General features: G+C 40.5%; 1 protein-coding gene across 1 annotated transcript in view; it reads right to left on the reverse strand.

The window, feature by feature from the left end:
• Positions 1 to 273: 273 nt before the first annotated feature.
• The window catches only part of ptprk (protein tyrosine phosphatase receptor type K), a 95,004-nt gene continuing 74,791 nt past the window's right edge, over positions 274 to 20,486 (reverse strand). The window contains exons 21-42 of the mRNA XM_076083754.1: positions 18,949 to 19,084; positions 15,723 to 15,752; positions 12,755 to 12,915; positions 12,085 to 12,120; positions 10,012 to 10,023; positions 9,554 to 9,740; positions 8,921 to 9,021; positions 8,523 to 8,668; positions 7,169 to 7,186; positions 6,546 to 6,582; positions 6,353 to 6,450; positions 5,787 to 5,903; positions 5,392 to 5,546; positions 5,098 to 5,233; positions 4,314 to 4,463; positions 3,655 to 3,828; positions 2,826 to 2,843; positions 2,089 to 2,220; positions 1,301 to 1,426; positions 1,019 to 1,182; positions 435 to 570; positions 274 to 327 (exon numbers count right to left, since the gene is read on the reverse strand). Coding sequence (XP_075939869.1) covers positions 274 to 327; positions 435 to 570; positions 1,019 to 1,182; positions 1,301 to 1,426; positions 2,089 to 2,220; positions 2,826 to 2,843; positions 3,655 to 3,828; positions 4,314 to 4,463; positions 5,098 to 5,233; positions 5,392 to 5,546; positions 5,787 to 5,903; positions 6,353 to 6,450; positions 6,546 to 6,582; positions 7,169 to 7,186; positions 8,523 to 8,668; positions 8,921 to 9,021; positions 9,554 to 9,740; positions 10,012 to 10,023; positions 12,085 to 12,120; positions 12,755 to 12,915; positions 15,723 to 15,752; positions 18,949 to 19,084 — 2,324 coding nt within the window. The remainder of the gene's footprint in view (positions 328 to 434; positions 571 to 1,018; positions 1,183 to 1,300; positions 1,427 to 2,088; positions 2,221 to 2,825; positions 2,844 to 3,654; positions 3,829 to 4,313; positions 4,464 to 5,097; positions 5,234 to 5,391; positions 5,547 to 5,786; positions 5,904 to 6,352; positions 6,451 to 6,545; positions 6,583 to 7,168; positions 7,187 to 8,522; positions 8,669 to 8,920; positions 9,022 to 9,553; positions 9,741 to 10,011; positions 10,024 to 12,084; positions 12,121 to 12,754; positions 12,916 to 15,722; positions 15,753 to 18,948; positions 19,085 to 20,486) is intronic.

Genomic DNA, 20,486 nt, shown 5'->3' on the forward strand with positions numbered 1-20,486 from the left:
TGAGGCCCAAAACATACAGGGCCCCACTGGCACTCAAAAAGCTGTACAATAAGCATAAAGGAGTAAGAGGAGTAACACCTCCCTCTCTGTTGCACTCCTTCTGTTAAAAGTCTGTTTCCCTTTGTTTGGATACAAGGAGCCAATTTCCACTTGTAGGGACGCAAAATGGGTGCTACAGAACGGCCGCCACAGAGGGGAGTCGGGACCAAGTGAAAGCAAAGGATCCAACACGTGGGAAGTGAAAAGATCTTCTGCTCTTCTTCTCTCCTTTGTTTAGGAGGACTCGATGAACTCCAGGGACAGGTCGTAGCAGAAGCGGTACTGTTCCTGGAGCAGAACACAGACAGACAAACTGACCTTAATATCTGGGCGGTCACATGTTCATATTTTTGGGTCAATCTTTGACAAAGTCTGATATGTTTGTATTTTCTCACCGGAGTATCCACCATGTTGGGTTTGCTGTTCCTCAAGGTCTTCACGGCGTGGAAGACGTCGACCACACTCTGTCTCTTGGCCATCTCACACACAATGCTGCTGGCACAGAAAACGCCACTACGCCCGCCTCCATTCCTGCAAACACACAGAGAGTAATACAGAGATATGTGACACAGTATAATATTTCATATGCAGCGTTGCCACCTCTCCCAGTGCTCATGGCACTGATGTTTTGGCACACAGGTAACAAATCATCCTGCTCGTCAGTAAAAGCTTGTGCATCATCAGACAAAGAGACATTCTGTTTAAAGAGAGGTGTCACTCTGAGTGAGTTTCATTAACACTTTCTATACGAATCATCAAATGGTGCCAAGATAACTGGTATTAACTACCATTCCTAAAGTGGATAGAAGTCCTTGTCGGCCACTGCTAGATCATTTTTTCGCTTCTTTTGTAGTAAAAAAAAGTCAACAGACTTCTCTTTTGTTCCTTACAGTGCTACAGATTGTTTTTCACAAACAAACTCTTACTAAATAACAGAAAGTAAAGTACATGGGATTTTGTACGTTCGGCGTGAACTCACAGGCAATGCACGATGGTTCTTCCCTCTCCCTCCTCTCCCTCACGCTGCCACTGGTCGACCTGCAAGATCAGTTTGAGGAAGGAGCGTTTGGAGGCGGGGACTTCCCTGTGTCCCGCCCACCCCAGGTACTGAAACTGACGGACCATCAGGTAGCCTTCCTGTGGCTGAAAAGATCAAACAACACACACATTTATTGGAATGGATTCTATTATATATATCGATATCTATATCTATATAGGAGGCTGATGAGTTACCACATAAACACAATATTAATCTACTAACCCTGGTGAGGTTGCAGACTCTGAAGAGTCTACTGATCACATCGCAGTCCATTGAGCAGGACATACATTCCACCTGGACCGGACCATAACGCAGCGTGCCCTCCTCCGGCCAGTACTGAGGGCAACCCTGCTTAGAAACAGTGACAGCATTTAGAGACAACAATAGACTTGATCAAAAACAGAGAGAAACAGCAAGAAATAGCAGTGGAAAAATTTAATATTGTAAGTAAACTATTATTTTCCTATATGTTGTTTGGTTTATGCCTATTTGAGGCCTTGGTGAGCAGAGGACCACTTTCTACCCTTGAAGACCGTAAAAGTCTGTTAATATATGCTGACCTCTGTGGTGTTGACTTTGAGGATAGACATTTTAAGCCAATATTAGCATTTTAATACAAATTTGCAATAACTGCAAGACAGGGTTATCTCCTCCAGTATTATAAAGGTTTCTCTCTGGTCAGACTGGAGTTTAATTTGATTTTTATTTGACACAGCTGACCCCAGTAATTGTTCCAGAGCGGTCTGCAAGAGCTTTTACTTCCCGGTTAATTATTCTTGGTTCTGGCTGTTGGATCTATCAGATATCATTGTTTGTTTTCCTGCTTATAATATCATGTAGGTGGTATTTTAGTTAATTGTGCCTGTATAGAAGTATGTTTACAGTATGATAAAGTTATAAAAAGTTATACTATATTGTTGTTATTAAGAGTTGTACAACAGTGACAGATATTTCACATTATGTAATGTGTTAGTCATGACACTAACTAAGCCAAGACTAAAGTGAATTACCTGAGCCAGGTCGATCTCATTCAGCATCACCAAACTGGTACATCCGTAGTCGTAAACCAGACGCCAAAAGTCTTTGACAGAGTTAGGCAAAGGATGCTGGGTAACGATGAATGCAGCAGGCTGTCTGTAGCTCTGCAGGAAACAAGACAACAGAAATAATGTCAGGCCTTTCATACAAACAGAGGTGTCATTTCACAATGTGAAGCAATAAGTTATGTTCTCTGTTTTTTACATCTTTCTTTCTCTCTCTCTCATTCATACTGTATTGTGGGACAAATTGTGGGACAGCAAGCAACACGGGTGATGTTTGGTCACATGATCATGCAGTGGGCCTATTAAATGTGAAGGTGGGAGCATGCTTTACATTTACAAATACACTGTGCGTACCGTACATCTAGATCTACATCTAATGGGGCCAGTTTACTTTATGTTCAGTTAAAAATGTCTCCAATGGCAAAGATGTCAGACACAAAATAAAATCAACCAAAAGACTAAAGGTTCTGTTGACATAACAAACTGACTGAACTGAAAGTGAACTGAGCCCGACTCATCCTGAATGAAAATGTGCAGCCAGATGTGAGACATGGGAGTGGATGATGTTGGTGGCTTGAGGGGTCGGGGGTCAGGTTTAGGATTGAGGGTGTGAATGGCTTTGCTAAACATGAACCTGGTGGCAGAATGACACTGAAGCCATGAAACAAATCCAGTGTTGGAGATTTGAAGTGAAATCCCATTACCTGGAACTCCTCTGAGAGCTTGGTTAGAGAGAGGCCAAAGGTAAGTGACTTAACTTTAAATATAAACTTTTGAAAATTGGAAAGTTTTACAGCAATTACAGTATTTTTGTCCTCCAACAGCTTTGTTGGAGAGAAGCCAGGTTTCTTTCCACACCATGCATATATTACACTTTGTGTTTCGACCATTATCATACTGTATCTACAGCCCACCCCTTACTATCTTCCCCTCTGCCTGTTCTAGCAGACCTGCTAATCAACATTAAACAGTAAGTCAGACAATGACCAGATATTGCCATCTTACCTTAAATTTCAACCTACTTAATGACTTTGTTGTTCAAGTCATGGTACACGGGCAACGTGTTGCCAATGCAAACAATGTCCTGCAACAACGAGGCGGTTACTGATCGGGTGGTGGCCAGAGAAGCTAGTGGTCTTTTCAGAACCTGGATTTGTCTCTAGACTTCTGCTGCTAAAACCACAAACACAGCATCACACAAACAGGGAGGGGAGTCTGTGTGTGTTGTCTGCATAAGCATATATGCAGAAATATCTGCATGTACACGTGTTTCTCTTCATCATTTGTGTATAACTTCTTAAACAGCGTGCATCATTTTCAACAACTATTTGATTGCAGTTTGGGACATCATACACAGTTTTTTAAATACTTTTTCACATTGCATAAAGTTAAATTGTGTTAAAGCAACACATCTGTCTAAAAGGCTCCACATCAAAAAAAGAACACACACGGTGTGAAATGTCCCAAACCGCTCTCGCTGGATGTGTTGAAAATAACACAACCTTAATGTATGTGCGTGTGTTCTACACTTACATCCATCAGAGCAGCATTAATGTAGTTGCTGCTTTCTCCGTCTATCGTAATAAGGAAGGGAAGGCATCTGTCAGGAGGAAGGCCGTCCATAAAGCGGTTCTTGTCTTGGTTTCTAGGCAACAATGCGATGCTGCAGTCTTCAGGCTGAGGCTGAGGAGTCACCGAGTTTAACGTCTGAACAAAGAGAGACAGATAAACAATATGAAAGTTAGTGCACAAGCAGAGTCATTCGATTAATTCTCGTACTTATCCACTTATTTTGTCTGGCTATATTTGAACGCTGTGTCTGACATTTTCGTAGCTTCCTCTTGGATGCGTGCTTACAATCTGCCGCCTGGTTGCTATGTTTTAACAGAGACTGACTCACGCAACATTACATTGGCGCTGCGCAATTACCCTTGCAAGCTGCAGCGTGCTCCCTCCATACTGGACCAATTTCAAAAATTGTTGTCCCAATTAGTCAGTCGAACACAAAAACATGGGAAAATAGGTATTTTCCAGCTTCAAAAAATGTTAAAGTTACTCTTTACGTTCAGCTGCACAGCTTTATTGTAAATGTAAAAAATGCAATAATACAGTTGTTTTGCTTTGTTTCTGACCATTCAGAAGATAGGATTGTTACTTTTAGGGTGGAAGACACAGATTGTATTTAGGTTTACCTGGAACTCATCCTTCAGATGGGACGAGTTGGTCTGCGAGTCGATGCGGATCAGCTCATAAAAAGCAGCTTTGAACTCGCAGACTGGTATGGCTGTTTCTCCACATAGACACGCCTCCAGAATGGCATCGTGGATGAATATATACTGCTCCTGAAGACATCAAATTTAAGACATTTATGTTATTATATTTCACTCCGAGATAAAAACATTGGCAAACAATTAAACACACAGAACGTGTCACGTGGGGAACACGAGCAGCTGTGATGCCGAATGAAAGTGAGCATGCCGACACTTTGAGTGGGTGACGACCGATGGGACGTGGAGCTATGAACGAGATGACATGATGACTGTCGAGCTTTGGTTTACTTCACTCAGTCCACACAGGAAATTGAATGTGAATTGAATGCTGCTTTAGTGAATGGCTGTGAGTTTCTTTGTTATGATAGATGACATGAACTGTTGTTACACTGCTACAGACTCAAATTCTGTACATTTTGCAATGTTCACTGATGGTATAAAAAAACATCATGATGATTTCATGAAAGATGATTTCATGCATGGAGCATGTGGTCCCTATGTAATCAAAATAATATGTTTTGCCTCGTTGTCTCCAGAGATCCAACGTGTAGGAAATCGATTTTGTTTGTTTTCTGTGTTTATGTAATGACATGAACGGGTGGCAGATAGATGCCGTCACCTCAGCCTGCAAAGACGCTGATGGCTGAGTCTTACGCTTTTATTGTCTGAGATGTGGATGCAGATGGAGGATGGGTAATGCAGTCACCTCAGTCTGTACCATGTTGATCCTCCTAGAGCGAAGAGCCTTCACACAGTTGTAGATGTCGACCACACCTTCTCTCTCCGCCATGTCCAACATGATGTCGATTACTATGAAGCAGCCTGTCCGCCCTGCTCCAGCACTGCAGAGAGACACACCCACAGAGAAATCATTCTTCAAGGCGATACTTGAGAGAGATAAGCCTATTTATTTCTTACTATGGTATGTATATTTAAGATATAAGGGTGTATATTAATCATGTGTGGTGGAGTATGAAAACGTCTTTATGTATTTCTATACCTGCAGTGGACCACAATTGGACCAGCAGACGGTGGATTTGAGATTTTAACTCTGCGGATGAAGGAAAGTAGTCCTGTGGCGTGATATGGAACTCCGTGATCAGGCCAGCCTGTGAAGTGGAACTGCTTGACTTCCCGCACCTCGTTGAAACCACGCTGAGATAGAGACAAAAGACATCTTTAGATTACATTTAATGGAGCCTGTCATTATGTATTCAGCCGTTGAATATGACTGAAACCTGTGCTGAACTCACACAGAAGAGATAAACACTCAACTAGTTCCACATATTTTAGGTACAAGCATTTAAGTATTTAACAATGATGTTAATTATGCTTAGCTCAAAATGAAAACAAAACAAAATGATGCAAAATGTAAGCTAAACATATTGTACTCACCCTCTCCAGCGTAAATGTGCGGACCACATATTCAGCAAGAGGTTCAACCTCCACAAACGTCACCTTGAAGTCTCCGTACACCTCTGCATCGTCTGGCCAATACTTATAGCACTTAACCTGTCAAAAACAGCATTTCACATTTGATCAAATACAGTATAGTGATTATAATGTGTTCAAAGACCTGGGTCAAGTGGCAGATACAGCTTCTTACGTATTACAAAAAATACAATATAATTCCCTAAATATTGCAGATTTACCAATAAAACCGCAGCACAGCAGAGACACATTTCTTTGCACCAGTCATATACAGTTTTTTTATTCAATTATCACCAATTCAAATGACATCAACACTAACAAAAATACTTCAAAAGAATATTTTTCAGTGTTTTTCTGGTGTATGTGCTAAAGCTACTTCAATATGTCACATGATTCTGATTCATTATATATTATCTGGCTATGCAAATTGTCAAAAGGGCCCGAATAATCTGTGTAAAACACATTTAACAACTATGGGGCGCCAGGAAAGATGCCTTGCCCAGTTCCACCGCACGAGAAGAGGAACTTACCCGTCCAACCTCCACCAGATTGGTTACCATGACGATGCAGGCCGACTGTTCCTGCCACACCATCCTCCAGAAGTCGTACACGGTCTCATGAACAGGACCTTCACACAGACACAGAGACACACGGTCAGCACTGTGTATGGTTTCTATAGTGTGAAGAAAACTGAAGTTATGAAGAAATGTTTCAGTGTCTTACCCTGAGTAGCAATGTAGTGACTTGGTCTCTGGTAGCCCTGAAAACAAAACACCATCAATCTATTATCACAGTTCAAGACGTCCAGAGTGCAGCATTATAACTGTCCAAACTAATCTGGAAGCTTGTTCTCACCCGTGGAGATAGAAAGATTATGGAGCTGAAGTTAACAGAAATAATTTGATGATATAATGAATGTAGTTGTCATCTTTTGGGATACATGTACAGTGTGTATTCTAAGTCTTGAGGTATGTGGAAGAACGTTTACTCTCAGTACTTCTACCTGTCATTTCCGAATGATCAAAAATGGCAAAATGAGGCTCAAAGTGAGGCCCTGCCAAAATCTACAGACAGGTACAAAAAGCTTTGACAACCACTGATTGAGATTTCCTGATGGCAATAACACAAAAAGGTACCGCGCATAAGTAAAATGAACGGCACATAGTGGGATGTAAGCAAGACTGGTGGGAGGGCAAGATGGTGTGAAATCTTCCATGCGGCAGAGGCCCCAGCAACTCAGAGTGTGCGAACAACGTGACCCGATGCACGTAACGACGAGTGCAAGAACGGATGTGCATTGTTAACGGTTGAGGGGCGTGAATGAAGGAATCCACAGTGATACTTACATCCCTGTACAGCCAAATCTACAGCCCAAGCCACAGGCAGAAAGAACAAGTGGAAGAAAGAAAGGCAGAAAGAAAGAAAGCACAACAATGTCAGTGAGTGTCAATCAGAAAAAGAAAAGTTGCACTGATATAATGGAAGTTTGAACAAGACATGCAGAAAAAAAAAAAAAATGATCAAAAATTGTGAATTAGACTGAATAGAGAGGACACTTCCTGATGCCGTTTGAGATTCTTACAGCAAAAAGCATTTGTAAACAACAAGCTGGTTGTTTACAATCTCATTTGTGAGTACACTCCAAATGACATGACAGCCATAACCGCAGCTGTACGGACAAAGATAAGCTGGATACACCAGGGAGTGTCCACTCTATTCACCCTAGTTCTAGTTTAATGTAGGTGGTAGCGTGCATGTGATAGTTTCAATGGAAAGTAGTGATATTATGGAAAAGCATGCCATAAGCAGTATTAGCATTTTAAATGTGAGAGACTAACATGCAGATGATTGTTGTAAAGGTGACAGCAGAGTGGAGAGGTGGAGATGGGAAAGGGTGGAGTTCTGTAGTGATAGGTGAATGGACGGAGAAACGATAGATAAAATGGATAAAAAAAGGATGGATGGACCTGAAGTGTAAAAACTGTCTTTTCAGTTTCTCTCGTAGAAGAACAGACACTGCATAAAGAAGAAACAACTAAGGCTCTGTAGAGGCTGAAAGTAGATTTTTCATGCTATACTGTCATCAGTGGATGAGCTAGTAAAAAGATAAATAGACTGAAGGCTGAATGCAGTGGCTTAAAGATAATACTCTCATCCCCTTCTTGTGGAGAGTAAGATGAGAAGATTGATACCACTCTCATGTCTGTGCAATACATATGAAGCTAGCAACAGCAGCTGTTTAGCTTAGCTTAGCTTAGCTTAGCTTACCGTAAAGACTGAAAACAGGTGGAAGCAGCTCGGCTAGCTCTAACACATGCTGTTATGTACTTGACTATTTCTTAGCTCACGGCTTCCTGGAGTCACACTTTGTGTCAACTCTCTCAACAATTCTCTTTGTTCAGCTGTTAACGTTAAATGGTTGTCCCACTGTAAAAATGAGTCCAACTAAATCCAAATAACAACTAAAATCAACAGTTTTATCCGATGTAACTCATATAGACTAAATTGTAATTTAAATTAGCTGCATCAGGATGCTATGATAACTTTAGAATGCACATGCATGGAGAGACAGCAGACAGAACGGACATCTGGGAAAGACACATGTAGTGTATGCATGATGTGTTTTGGGGGTGGCGGGATGCGTAAAATGGCACGATGGATGACTAGTAGACGCAATAAAGGTATAGAGGCCTGACATACGAGCGAGGGAGTGTGGTTTCGTTGGTTTCGTTGGGAGCCAATAGTAGCATTCGATGCGTTTCCACTTACATCGATGTAGTTGGCGTTGATGTAGTCGGAGGAGGGGTCGTCTTCTATGGGCTGGAGAATAACCCTTGAATGGTCATCTAAAGAGAGACGCAAGAGGACAAGGGTTGGAGAGCGCAATCACAAAGAGATGAAAAACAAAGAGACAGTGAGATAAAGAGGAAGGCACATAGAAATTAAATGTTTCTTTCAGGACATATGGCTATTTTATCTCAAAAGGCACATGTATTGTAAGTATTTGTTCTCTACTTCCCCCCTCCTTTCCCTTTTCTTCTTCTTGTAAAGCACATTGCAGCTTGTGTTGTGAACATACATGACTAAAGCTTGCTTACATGCTATAATGTTCCCATAGCGGTTCTTGGTGCGGTTCTGCTCCTTCTTAGCCACGTCCCAGGAGGCCGACTGGCCCTCGAAGAAGCTCTGTATCACCAACAACAGACAAAAATATACAAAAGGAAATTACACGTCATGGATCCAAGCATATCATTCCTGCTGGAGGACTCCGAGCAGGAAGAAGTACTTGAGTGACTATTCCATGGGTACACGAATGGTGACATAATGCTTATTAGATACACAAAAAGAGGAAATAAAACACGGTTTGTAGCACTTTGACTGTTTAGTCGATAATACTCTCAAATAAAGAGTAATAGCTCAACCGTAATAGTCATTTTATCATTTTAGTGTAAAGCCAAAACATCAAATGAAGCATCATTGACTTTCTTTATAAGCTTTGTGTTTTTCTCTACATTAAAAATGTACATTTCACATATCGTAATGTATGAACCGTCTCGTCCTCCGATATAGAATCTGAAATACCCCTATCTGGGTTATAGTTAAGGTAATAACAGTACTTCTAAAAACAACATCAACATGACTGCTTTACATGAACAGTTGTTGCCACTTTAACCAGTCAGGCAACTAATACAACAGTTATTGCTACTAGTACTGTTTATTATAATCTTACTTCATACTCCTCCTTAAAGCCGTAGCTGTCAGAGGTTTTCATGAGGTTGATGTGCTGCAGGAGGTCGGCCACTCTGATGGCGGGGTGGAGCTGTCCCGTCTGATAAGGAGACTCGGTTCCTTCACAGTGATACCGAGGAACGTCCAGGAGCCGGCTGTTCTCCGCTCCAGAGGCACTGTGGTTCTCATCTACAACAAGAGGGGGAATGACTGGTCACTTAAATTGCAAACCTACCAAAATTTGAGCTGCATTTATCGGCGCATCCGCTGTTTTATACCGTCTAGTGTACAAAACACGTATCAAACAGATCCACTGTATTTAATCAGGTCTGTGGGATGAATCGTGCAGTAAAAAGCTTTATAAGTTAAGGTAGGTTGGATTTACATTCACTGATATTGAACACATTACTTGTATCTATATAAATCAAACCAAAAGTCACTTTTCTCTGTCTAAACTCACCTGTGATTGGAACTACATGTTAAAGCAGCAGGAAAAGAGAAGAGCAAAAGGTTCAGTCAGACGGCTGAATGGAAGGATTCGTTTGTTAGTATTTTAGTAAGACTCTAAAACATGAAGTACAGGTTACTGTGGAACCTTTGATCGGTGTACATGGACCCCAAAGGGCCATAAATAATGGATGATGAAAAACATTGATGATCTCACAAAACAATGGAGCGTGGCCAAAAAACACGAGTTGAATTAACACTTGACTAAAACACACCTTTGGCAACATGAAAGACACTAAGAAGCAGGACACAACAACTTAAAATGAGCTGTTAAGTCTACTGCAACGTCCTATTTATAACTTTGTCGCTTCATTCATATTTCACTATGCTATCCCAACCTCTCTACACCTTCCATACTCATTATAATTGTAAGAGTAGGTGGTTTTATTCAATATTAACAAATTTCCCCACATTAAGATGTTTCAGCATCTGTTGTATTAGGAATGAAACAATACATTGAAACCACAGACGAGCAAGCGTCTGCTCTGTAGTGTGGAACTGTTGCCGGTTTAATTATCACTCGTGAGTATGGCATGATATAATGAACTTTGCATTTTGGGAGCTCGGAAGTTGAAAAAGCAGTATCGAGGCAGGTAATCATGGGGTCAAATTGTTGCAGAACTTCCAGGTGAGCGGGGGATAACGCGAGTTGACGGCAGTACGCACTGACTGACAGCTCGTATAATGGAGTAGCTCGGGGCTGCAGAACAACCGAGTGATTTCATCTCCACCGCTGTTTGTTAACTGACACTGTTTATTTCGTCCAGCTGATGCTTGTATGTGCTCTGAGGACATGTTAGCTCATTACCGATTGTTAAAGGTTTGCTGAGCCCTCGTCAGGCCAATTAACAGTAAACTTGACCCGACACTGCCTGTTCATTTGCTACTCCTTCCCAGTCTGTGATGTGATTGGCCAAGACAGATAATAACTGCAGCCTTCGCTCTCAATCAAAGGCTATGGATCAGTTGGTTAACACAGTTTGGTGGCAGCGTGGATTGTGGAGCCCTGAATGGTTTGTTAGAACTCTGCATCATGCTGCAGCGTCAAAACTAGACTAAACTAAAGATAAACACATTGCAGTGCAACACTGGAGCTGGAGGAGCATCCAACTTGGCAAAAACTAGAGCTTTCACACTTCAGCCTAGGGAATAGCACCAGATGGTAGATACTCAAGCAGACTTTGAGATCCAGTTTATAGAAAAAGCTCTGCCAAGCACACGGGCCTGTAGGCACTAAGTTATTCACTGTCACTTGATGTCGCAGATTTAATCTGCGGTCGTTTTGAGCTGGCAATGTGACAAATTGTCGTCCTCCTTTTAAGCATCGGTTTCTGTCGTTTTTCGGGGACAGGAAATGGCACGCCTTAAAACAACTCCAAACTGTGGAAATAATGAGGTCTCTGAGGGAGAATGATGGTAATTACTGTGAATATCAATAACTCTCAGTAGGAAACAGAAACCATGGCTTGGATTGGGAGTGATTGAACCTGGGGATAACGCAGTACGACAGATGAAGTGCTTGGCTGTTGGAGTTTTTAGTACCAGCAATGTTTTACACAGAGTGTTGGCACTAGGTGGCAAAAAAAAAAAAGATAAAAGATGAACACACGGTTTTGCCATCCGCATGTATTCTAATCCATTACAAATCATTCGATTGCCTTTGAACCAAATCCAAACATCTATTTTGTAATTTTGTTGTGTTTCCGTTTAATTTCAGTTCATGTCTGTGGCAATACTAGTGATCTGTGTTAGCACTTCTAAAAATGTGGATAAGAGACAGAATCGTGGTGCTGAAACTTCAGTCAAGCCAAACTATTCACCCACAAAAACGTACTTGACAGAGATCAAAGTACATAACACAGGATGCAGGATGTAATGGAGGCTTTGACGTCGTCTGAGGACACTAAATTGGGACCTATGTAGTGATGAACAATGAGGGGGCTACAAGGCTTTAAGATGAGGATGGGTGATCACTAAAGGGAGCTGGTGGTAAATGGGACATATCCATCCATGCCAGGAGTCTCACCTAGCACAGCTGTTGGAACCAGGGGGTCGTTGGGCACTGTGGGAGGAAACACGGTGAGGAAATGTCCTAAATTTCAGTGTTACTCAAACGTACATGAGGACCTTAAAGTGAGCATTCAAAGAGGATATCTTTGTGTGGCCACGGATGGACTACACGTGACGTTCTCCAGCCATGACTTAAATATGAGGATCATTTATCTACGACAGAACCATCCCATAATTTGTGCTTTGCTCGACGTGCTTTGGTAAAGCCATGAAATTATTTATTAGCAATTCTTTCGTTCACACATCAGACATAAACATACGTGAACTTTCTACACTGTCAATGTTTTTTTTTTTAATTGTAAAACTGATACGGTTGAATCAATTCTTGAGTTGTTTCAACAGATGAAATTATTAGGCGATTAGGACACTGATTGGCAACTGTTAATCATCATCGATTAATCGTTTCAGGCATTTCCCGGGCAAAATCAGATCTAAATCAAAGTCTCATCAGTGAGAATAGAAGAGAGGAAAGATGAAAATAAGTCGACGTGTTAGAATGTAAAAGGATAAAACTGAATATTAGATTTGTTGAGACTTGTTGAGTTGTGTTTCGACGGTAGTCCACGGTTAATACTAATGTTTATGCTAAATAATAACAATAATAACGGTCTTGTTCGTGAACCTACATCTGTTGTTGTAGTTGTGAGAGTCCATGAATGTCACGGCCATGGGGTCTTCTCCATGCAGAGCACTCTGGTCAGCATAGCTGCGATCCATGGCATTCACCATGTGAGTCATTTCCTGCCGCGTCGTTCCGATGGCGTCTTTGCGCTTTTTTGCCAGTTTCCTGTCAGGGGCAGAGACAGACACAGTCAGGCATTCTATAAACAAATGCACAAACATCAGCTAGCCTGCAGACCACCGCCATGTCAGGAATAGTCTCAAATTATAAAGTATACTCTGATTTTGTATGACGTAGGTGGTATCGTGTCATTTTTTGGAATCAAAAAGCACGGCTATGGGCTGCAGGCTGCTGATTCAAGATGCCGAGTTTAGATCCAACAAGGAAGTGAAAAGAAGAAAGGTGGGGAGAAGAGAATAAGAGAGGAAGAGAAGAGGAGAGAACAGGCAAGGGGGGGGGGGGGGGGGGCTTGTTTGTAAATGGCAGCATGTAACAGGCTCAGCTAAAGGAGCGGAGGGGAAATAACATCCAATACATCCCAGGGGAAAAGGCCTATGGCCTACAAGTAGCAAAGTAAAAACCTGTTATCAACCGCTGTGCCATAGATGAGCTGTCAGATGAATAATGTAAGTTCTATTCTCAAATATATTTCTATCGTATGAAACTCTTCATTTTTTGTAATTTCAAAGATCATTATCAAGAGGAAGGCTTTCAATAAAGGGAAAAAACACAAAAGGAAAAATGACATTAGTATTAAATATTTGTGTTTCATCTGACAGCAAAGAGGAAAATCCCATTAAAACAGCAGTAAGGGAATGACTTCTGATCTACAGAAGCTCAAGGGAAACCATTAACCAGCCATCATTATATGAGTAGCAGGACTCGAGGTCACATCATAAATAGTCAGTCCAGAATTATGAGAGAAAGGTACACCGTCTTTCTAGGAAAGATATCTTAAGAAATACCAGATTTTTCTAATTTAATCTCCTATTTTTCTTCACAGGCTTTTGTTAAATTGTGGAATTATATGCTTTTTTGTCTTTGTAAGCAACAGAAAACAGTGCCTGGTGAAGAAAAATAACAGTTTAAAATCGAATCATGAAGGTATCTTGTTCAGGTTTAATGTGTGCAATCCATAACATCCCAGCACAAATAACTGTAGAGGGTTTAGTACTTCGAGCATGACAGAGCATGCAGGAACACTGTGTACCCAGAGCCATAGATGTACATCAGTTAGGACAACATCTGTACAGAAGAGCAAACATTTATCATGTGTTTACGTGACCTGCTCATGAGTTAGTTCCTCACTTATACAACATAAATGTAAAAAAAAAATCTCTCAGAGGTTTGATGAAGAAATAAAAGTTTGATTGTTGCATAACTGATACAATGTACAGCTCTGACTTCTTCCCCGTAAACAGACAGAAAGCATGCTTTGTTTGGGTTATTTGACCTCTTCACCCCAAAAATACACCAACGCCACCTCTAAGACCACACACACATGATACACACACACACACACGCACACACTCTGGAACATTGGTTTAGCTGCTGACCAGGTGTAGCTGTTTGTGTGCGTGTTTGTGAATGTATTGTTCAACAGAAAACAGAAAAATAGGAAAGAAAGCGATGCATATATTATAAACCACCATATGCTGTGTAATGGTACAGTATATATGCATATATATATTGTATTTAAGGGAGAGAGAAGTAGGAGGGGTAGCTGTGACCAGAACTAAAGTTAATCTCTATTTACGTTTTTTATGTTTTATTTATTTCTAAGGTCTTATTTGTTGTCTGGAGAAGAGCATTAGCTCAAAACTGCCTACAACCTTTTGGATGTGTGTGACCACTTTACATAGTTTGTAAGGTCTGAATTGTAATATTAAATTGTAAACTGATTTTGAGCACAATAAGTAATATCTACTGAACATGCCTGATCATTAAAAATGGTAAATAAATGCCAAGACACACTGCAAATCTCTTGATAATAAATAAGAAAACTAAAAACATGGCAAAAATATATTACATTTATATTAAGATATTTTGCTATAAATATGGAAAAGGATTACTTAAAGTTAGATGATCTGTATGAGGACAATAAGAGACATTATAGACAGTAAATAGCATAGTAGCTGGTGATGAATAAATGTCCATATGCATCTGGTTTTGTTACTGCTAAACGGTGCACTAAACTCTTTTTAACAGGAGTGCAAAGAGGCGATTGGGGATCTATTTTGGTCACAGCCGGTGAGCGACAATAAGAAACAGAGTAGAGAAGTAGAGAGTGCCCACAGCACGAGAAAACCCACCAACAACTACCAAAATCAGACCCATGTGCTCCACACAGTAAAGCTGACTGAGACACTGAGCATGTGCAGCAGAGGAACCATGATACCTGTGACTTGATGGGCGGATGGATGATCACATGACTACATGCACACAAAGAGCTACAAGTCACAAGTGCAGCATTCTTTTTTCAAATAACACGCTTAGGGCCTGCTTAGTTCTGGTTTGTGGCCCACTTTGGCCTTTATAAGCCTGCTTCAGAGCAACTTTGGAGCATGTAGAGGACACCAGGGCTGAGGTCAGTTCGGTTCACTTGTCAGTTTAGTCCCTTTAAAGTGTGAATGGATTATGATTTAGCATTTATTGTTAGTTTAAGACATGAAACAATCAACATTCTCTTGCGGAGAAAGAAAACGTTTTAATAATTATAATTTGAATACTTAGATATAAATGATGGAGAATAAGGAGAATCCTGACCTGACTGACATGAACGTGAACTCACCCCCACCCTGGCACGGCGTCAATGAGGATGGCTTGGGCTGATTGGTCAGAGCTGAAAATGTGTTTTGTCTTGAAAAAAGTATACTGCATCTTTAAAAATAACAACAACTAGCCACTAATAATTCGCCCCAATAAGATAACAGCAGCTGGGTGAGCTGATTGTTGATTGGTTGTTTACTTACAGGTAATAAGAGTATGAATAGTAGGTCCTCCTGGGGTTGTGAGCCAATCAGAAAGCAAAGAATGAGACACAAAGGTCATGAATGTGCAAATTAGGACACTACTGTCCTGTCCCAACCAGCAACAACAGAAACAGAAGAAAACACCGTTTGATTGCTACAACTTAAGGGTCATGCAAGGGTTTGTTATAGTAACTATGGGCACTATTTATTTAAAAAACTCAAGTTTAATGCTAAATAAATACTACAAAACAAGCTTAGAGACTTATAAAACTATAACTGAAATAACAAATAACTATTAATAATAACAGTCTTTTTGAATAAAATATTCATGCATTATTTATTAGTGGAACTCGCTGTTTTTAGAAGTCCCTGAACGGAGTTTTCTTTTAGCCAATAACCATTTCCTTCCTAAATAATTTGACTGACACAAAGCTCTGTGATCTGTAACACCACGCAGCTTGCTTCCTGTAAAGCAAGCATGATGTCATTGCAATGTCATCATGTCCCACCATTTTAAAGATGCAGTATTGTTAAAAGTTGTAAACGGTTTTATGACAATGAAGATTGATCTCCCCAGAAACCTTCATGGAAAAACTACTAAAAGCTGTCAACATAGCTTCACTCTCATAAGGCTCACAAATCCTCTGATCATATTAAATCCATTTTCCAAATACACTTGTAAGACAATTAAAACTGTTTAGTTCACACACCAATCTAAACATGTCTAAATAAGTTTTCATATCTCAACACAAATGATGTCACAGCTCAACACAAAGATGCTTTTTCACTGAATCCAAACTTTTAGGACTCACTTTTAGCAGCTCGAGGGCACATTTCTACCCCATGCAGAGATATGCAAATACGTTTCCTCAACCAGTAACTGCTGTCACGAGTTGATCAATGTCACTCGCTACACAGTCGCATATGTTCCCATAAATTAAACAAAAAATGTAACTTAAAAAAAAGTAATGTAAAAACACCACACAAAGCATTAACCTAGAAACATAATTAAACTTAATACTTGAAAATATTATATTTCCAGAAATAGCATTCATCTTCAGTTGTTGATGCTGGTGATTTATAGCTTCAACCTGTCAGAAATACACTTAAATATAATATGTTAACATGATATTTCACACAAGCGCTGTCGTCCTGCGGCAGTCCTCGAATGCTTTGTGATCTGGTGCTTATTTGAAGTCTCCTTTTGCCCAAATACATAAACGTAGCAAGAGCTGGTTACAGTTCAAAACAACAACAGACTCCTCCCAGCTGTGTCCGTGCAATTACATAACAGTTGACCTGATCAGTTTGGACCAATGTCTTATTATCAAAAGGCTTGAAACCCTCAGAGGGACAGGGGAAGCCCAGTAATACGTGCTACGGTCCTTAGGCCACTTAGTGCAAACTGCGGATCAAACACAGTCAAGATTTTGGGTGTATTTTTAAAATTGTATTCATCTTAAATGTCTTGTGATGTGTACAAGATACATGGTGGTGAGAAAATCAAGCTATTTATGCCGACACTTTTTTTAGATGTGATATAAGGCACTCAATACCTGAATATGCAAATTAGTTTCCTAATTATTCTCTTTTTAAATGAGGCACTCAGGTTCCCTGAACACCAGCTTTTAATTGAAAGGTCACAGGAAGTACGGCGTGTTTAGTAATAGTTAATTATTACACGCGTACACTTGTGTTCATGACTTGCATGCGCGCATACGCACACAGACGCCCTGAAGAGTACAAAGACATAATTCAGCCTCGTGTAACTTCACAGTTACTCAGGTTTGATGAATAGCGAGCAGGTTATATGCAAAACTAAAAATCGTCTAGACTTAGGGGTGGGGGCTGCCTTTAAAGCATGACGATGACTCTCCTTACAGCTCCAGACTTTTGACGTGATAATATTAAACAATAAGTCACTGTGAACTGAAATAGGACGACAGAATAGACAGGTTTTTAAAGGAAATGGTACAGAAATATACAAGTTATACACATAACATGAGTTATATGTAGCCCTTTCTGTGACCATAAACACATGTACGTGTTATAATCTGTTTATAGCACTGTATAACTCCAGTTAAAAGCATTCACAAGTATTCATAATGCTTTATAACAATAATCACAACTAATTCAATTGTCATTGTTTGCAATGACATTGTTTACAGTGCTATGAGGAGATTATAACACATTAAAAGTATGTTTGTAATGCATTATAGACATGGGCGTTATCTTCTCACTACTGTCGGTGTGATCTACTGCTTCAGCTGCTGTTGAGCTCTGCGGCTGCACTCACACGTTGCATTTATGTTAGGCCACCACATGGTGGAGCCCTGCACCAAACTAACACATCACAGGCCAAAACGCTGACACCAGGACCAACTGGGAGTCTTCTCCATGCTATCCTAGATGGAAGTAAAGTTTGTGTGCGCGTGTGTGTGTGTGTGTGTGTGTGTGTGTGTGTGTTAACCTAAACGAATAAAGTGCGTGGAGCAACGTGTGTGGTTTAGTGGATATAAAAAAATGATTTCTTTGTCAGCATCTCTATGCCCTTTTTCCTCGATCAACTTTTCCAAAATGATATTTTTCTCTGCACAATGTCTCCTTTCACCTCTGAAATACCACATTCTAGGTTTCTGGGATGTCTCATGTCTCTGATGTGTTTATATAATCCATGTGTATTGGAACTTTCTAATTTTAATCTTGAATGGTTACTTGACATCGTCTGCTTGAGGATCTCTTTCACTGTGTTTCTCTCTATTACTCTCAGTGAGTGGTTGTTGTTCCGTCTACTTTGATTCAACAGCTGCACGGCACAAGAAGAAGAAAAAAATAAAACCCAACACAGCCTCAGATCTCTCCTGCACTAAATCACACAACTGTGAGGCAGGAGTTTCTAATTTTGGAAACACCATATTTTCGTATGGGATCTGAGGAAATCAAGACATCAGCTATTTAGTGCCTTATAAACAGAACAACCTTCAGGAATGTATAACGCTGGTTCTATAGGGAGATCAACGTTTATGGTAGATGGATGGAAGATGGTGTTACTACAGCAAATACCGGACCAACACACAACAAGAGAATGGGTTTAGGTGCACATTTGTATGTGTGTTCTTGCATCCGCATGTGTGTTGGAGTAGTACTGTTGTTCATGTAGTATATGCACTCTTCCTGATATTCTCCACTAAATATGCTGAATTAGCGGGCGTGGTCTGTCACTCACCTCTTCTTGACCAATAGGATGGCTACCAGCACCAGCAGTACAAAGACGAGGACCCCAGCACTGATCCCAGCGATCTTCACCACCCGATCCGTCTGCTTAGCGGGGTCAGGAATGACTTCTGGCTCCTCTGTAGCACCTAGAACATTTACAAATGCCAATAAAACAACGTCAATAGTGTGGATCCAACAGAATATCGGCTCAAACTACCAGAATACTACAGTAATGATTGATTCTTTTGTAGTATTAGGTGTGGACACAAGACCATATTACATCCCCGTTTGTTAAACATTGGTGTATCTACAAGATGCAAAGGGAACATTAAAAGAATGTTTGCTTCGGTGAAAAGCTGCTGAATGACTTTAAAGGGACTGGCAATACCTAGTTTTTTAAATTTGTAGTTCTCACTTTTGTATTGTTTTCTTCAGAAGTTGAAATAAACAAACTTCTCTAACACTGTAACCTCTGAGATATCCCTCAGCTAAGTACTAAAAAGCTTTGTGAGCTTTATTGTACCGTTATCGTGGTGGCCGTTGGAAATGTGCTCGCCATCAGGTGAATATACGTGTATAAAACATCCAGTCTGTGCTATATTTCTTTTAATTGACAAGCTGCATTTGTTTAGCTTTCAATACTAATCTAGTGTAGGATGTTTTTTGTTTAGTCAGAAACTTTCTGAGTGTAAGCCTGTTAAACAAACAATGGATTCTCACCGCTGAGTATTTACGCAACCCTGTGTCACCAAAGGCTGGAACCGTATTTCATCGAACAGCCTCAGGAATGATGTTTGTTTTTTCTCTCAAGATGTCTTTACAAAACGCCCCGACATCAGGAAAGTGCTGAGTATGATAAGGAAACAAATCCCACGGAGCCGTTTGAACAGGAAGGTTTAATCACTCCTCTGCTAAAGATCAGGTAAATATCAAGACTCGGAATATTCCTTGTAAAGCAAAAGTCAGACAACTGCAAACACGAATGCCATGGCAACTGTCATTAAGGATCCAAATTTACCAAAAAGTTTTGTTTGAGGAACTTACTTGGCTTAATTAACAATTAATTCTCACGCAGCAGTCGCTTCTTACGGTTCATATCTGCACATTTTAGAGTGTTTTACAGCAGGAATCTAACAGGTTTAAAGCAGTTTTAGTTTTAGCAACGCAACAAAGAAACAAGATCTTTACAGACTCACAAACACGCTAGAAATGAAATACACATACGCAAATAACGAAATGTTCACTTGACTGTGCACTTCACGTCATCATTGGAGTCATGCTCTCATTGGGAAATGCTTTTGAAATGCAATTTGACTTTCGCCGTCCAATGCTTCTGCACCAATGTCACAGTGTATTACTTGTGCTCAAACTCATTTCTGTTCCTGATGACTTCAGAGGATTGTCTGAACTCCCCGATTCCGTCCGCCTGGAATATATATAATTCACAAATGATGTTTCGTACGGAGTGCATGCTGCTGGCGGAGATTTAACCGTGTTGATCGTGCACAGGAAGTCAACAGCAAGAGCGCCAGCATCTGTTTTCATGCC

The sequence above is a fragment of the Anarhichas minor genome, unplaced genomic scaffold (genome assembly GCF_050575085.1).
Source record: "Anarhichas minor isolate MPS153535 unplaced genomic scaffold, ASM5057508v1 ptg000136l, whole genome shotgun sequence".
Taxonomy (NCBI): Eukaryota; Metazoa; Chordata; class Actinopteri; order Perciformes; family Anarhichadidae; genus Anarhichas; species Anarhichas minor.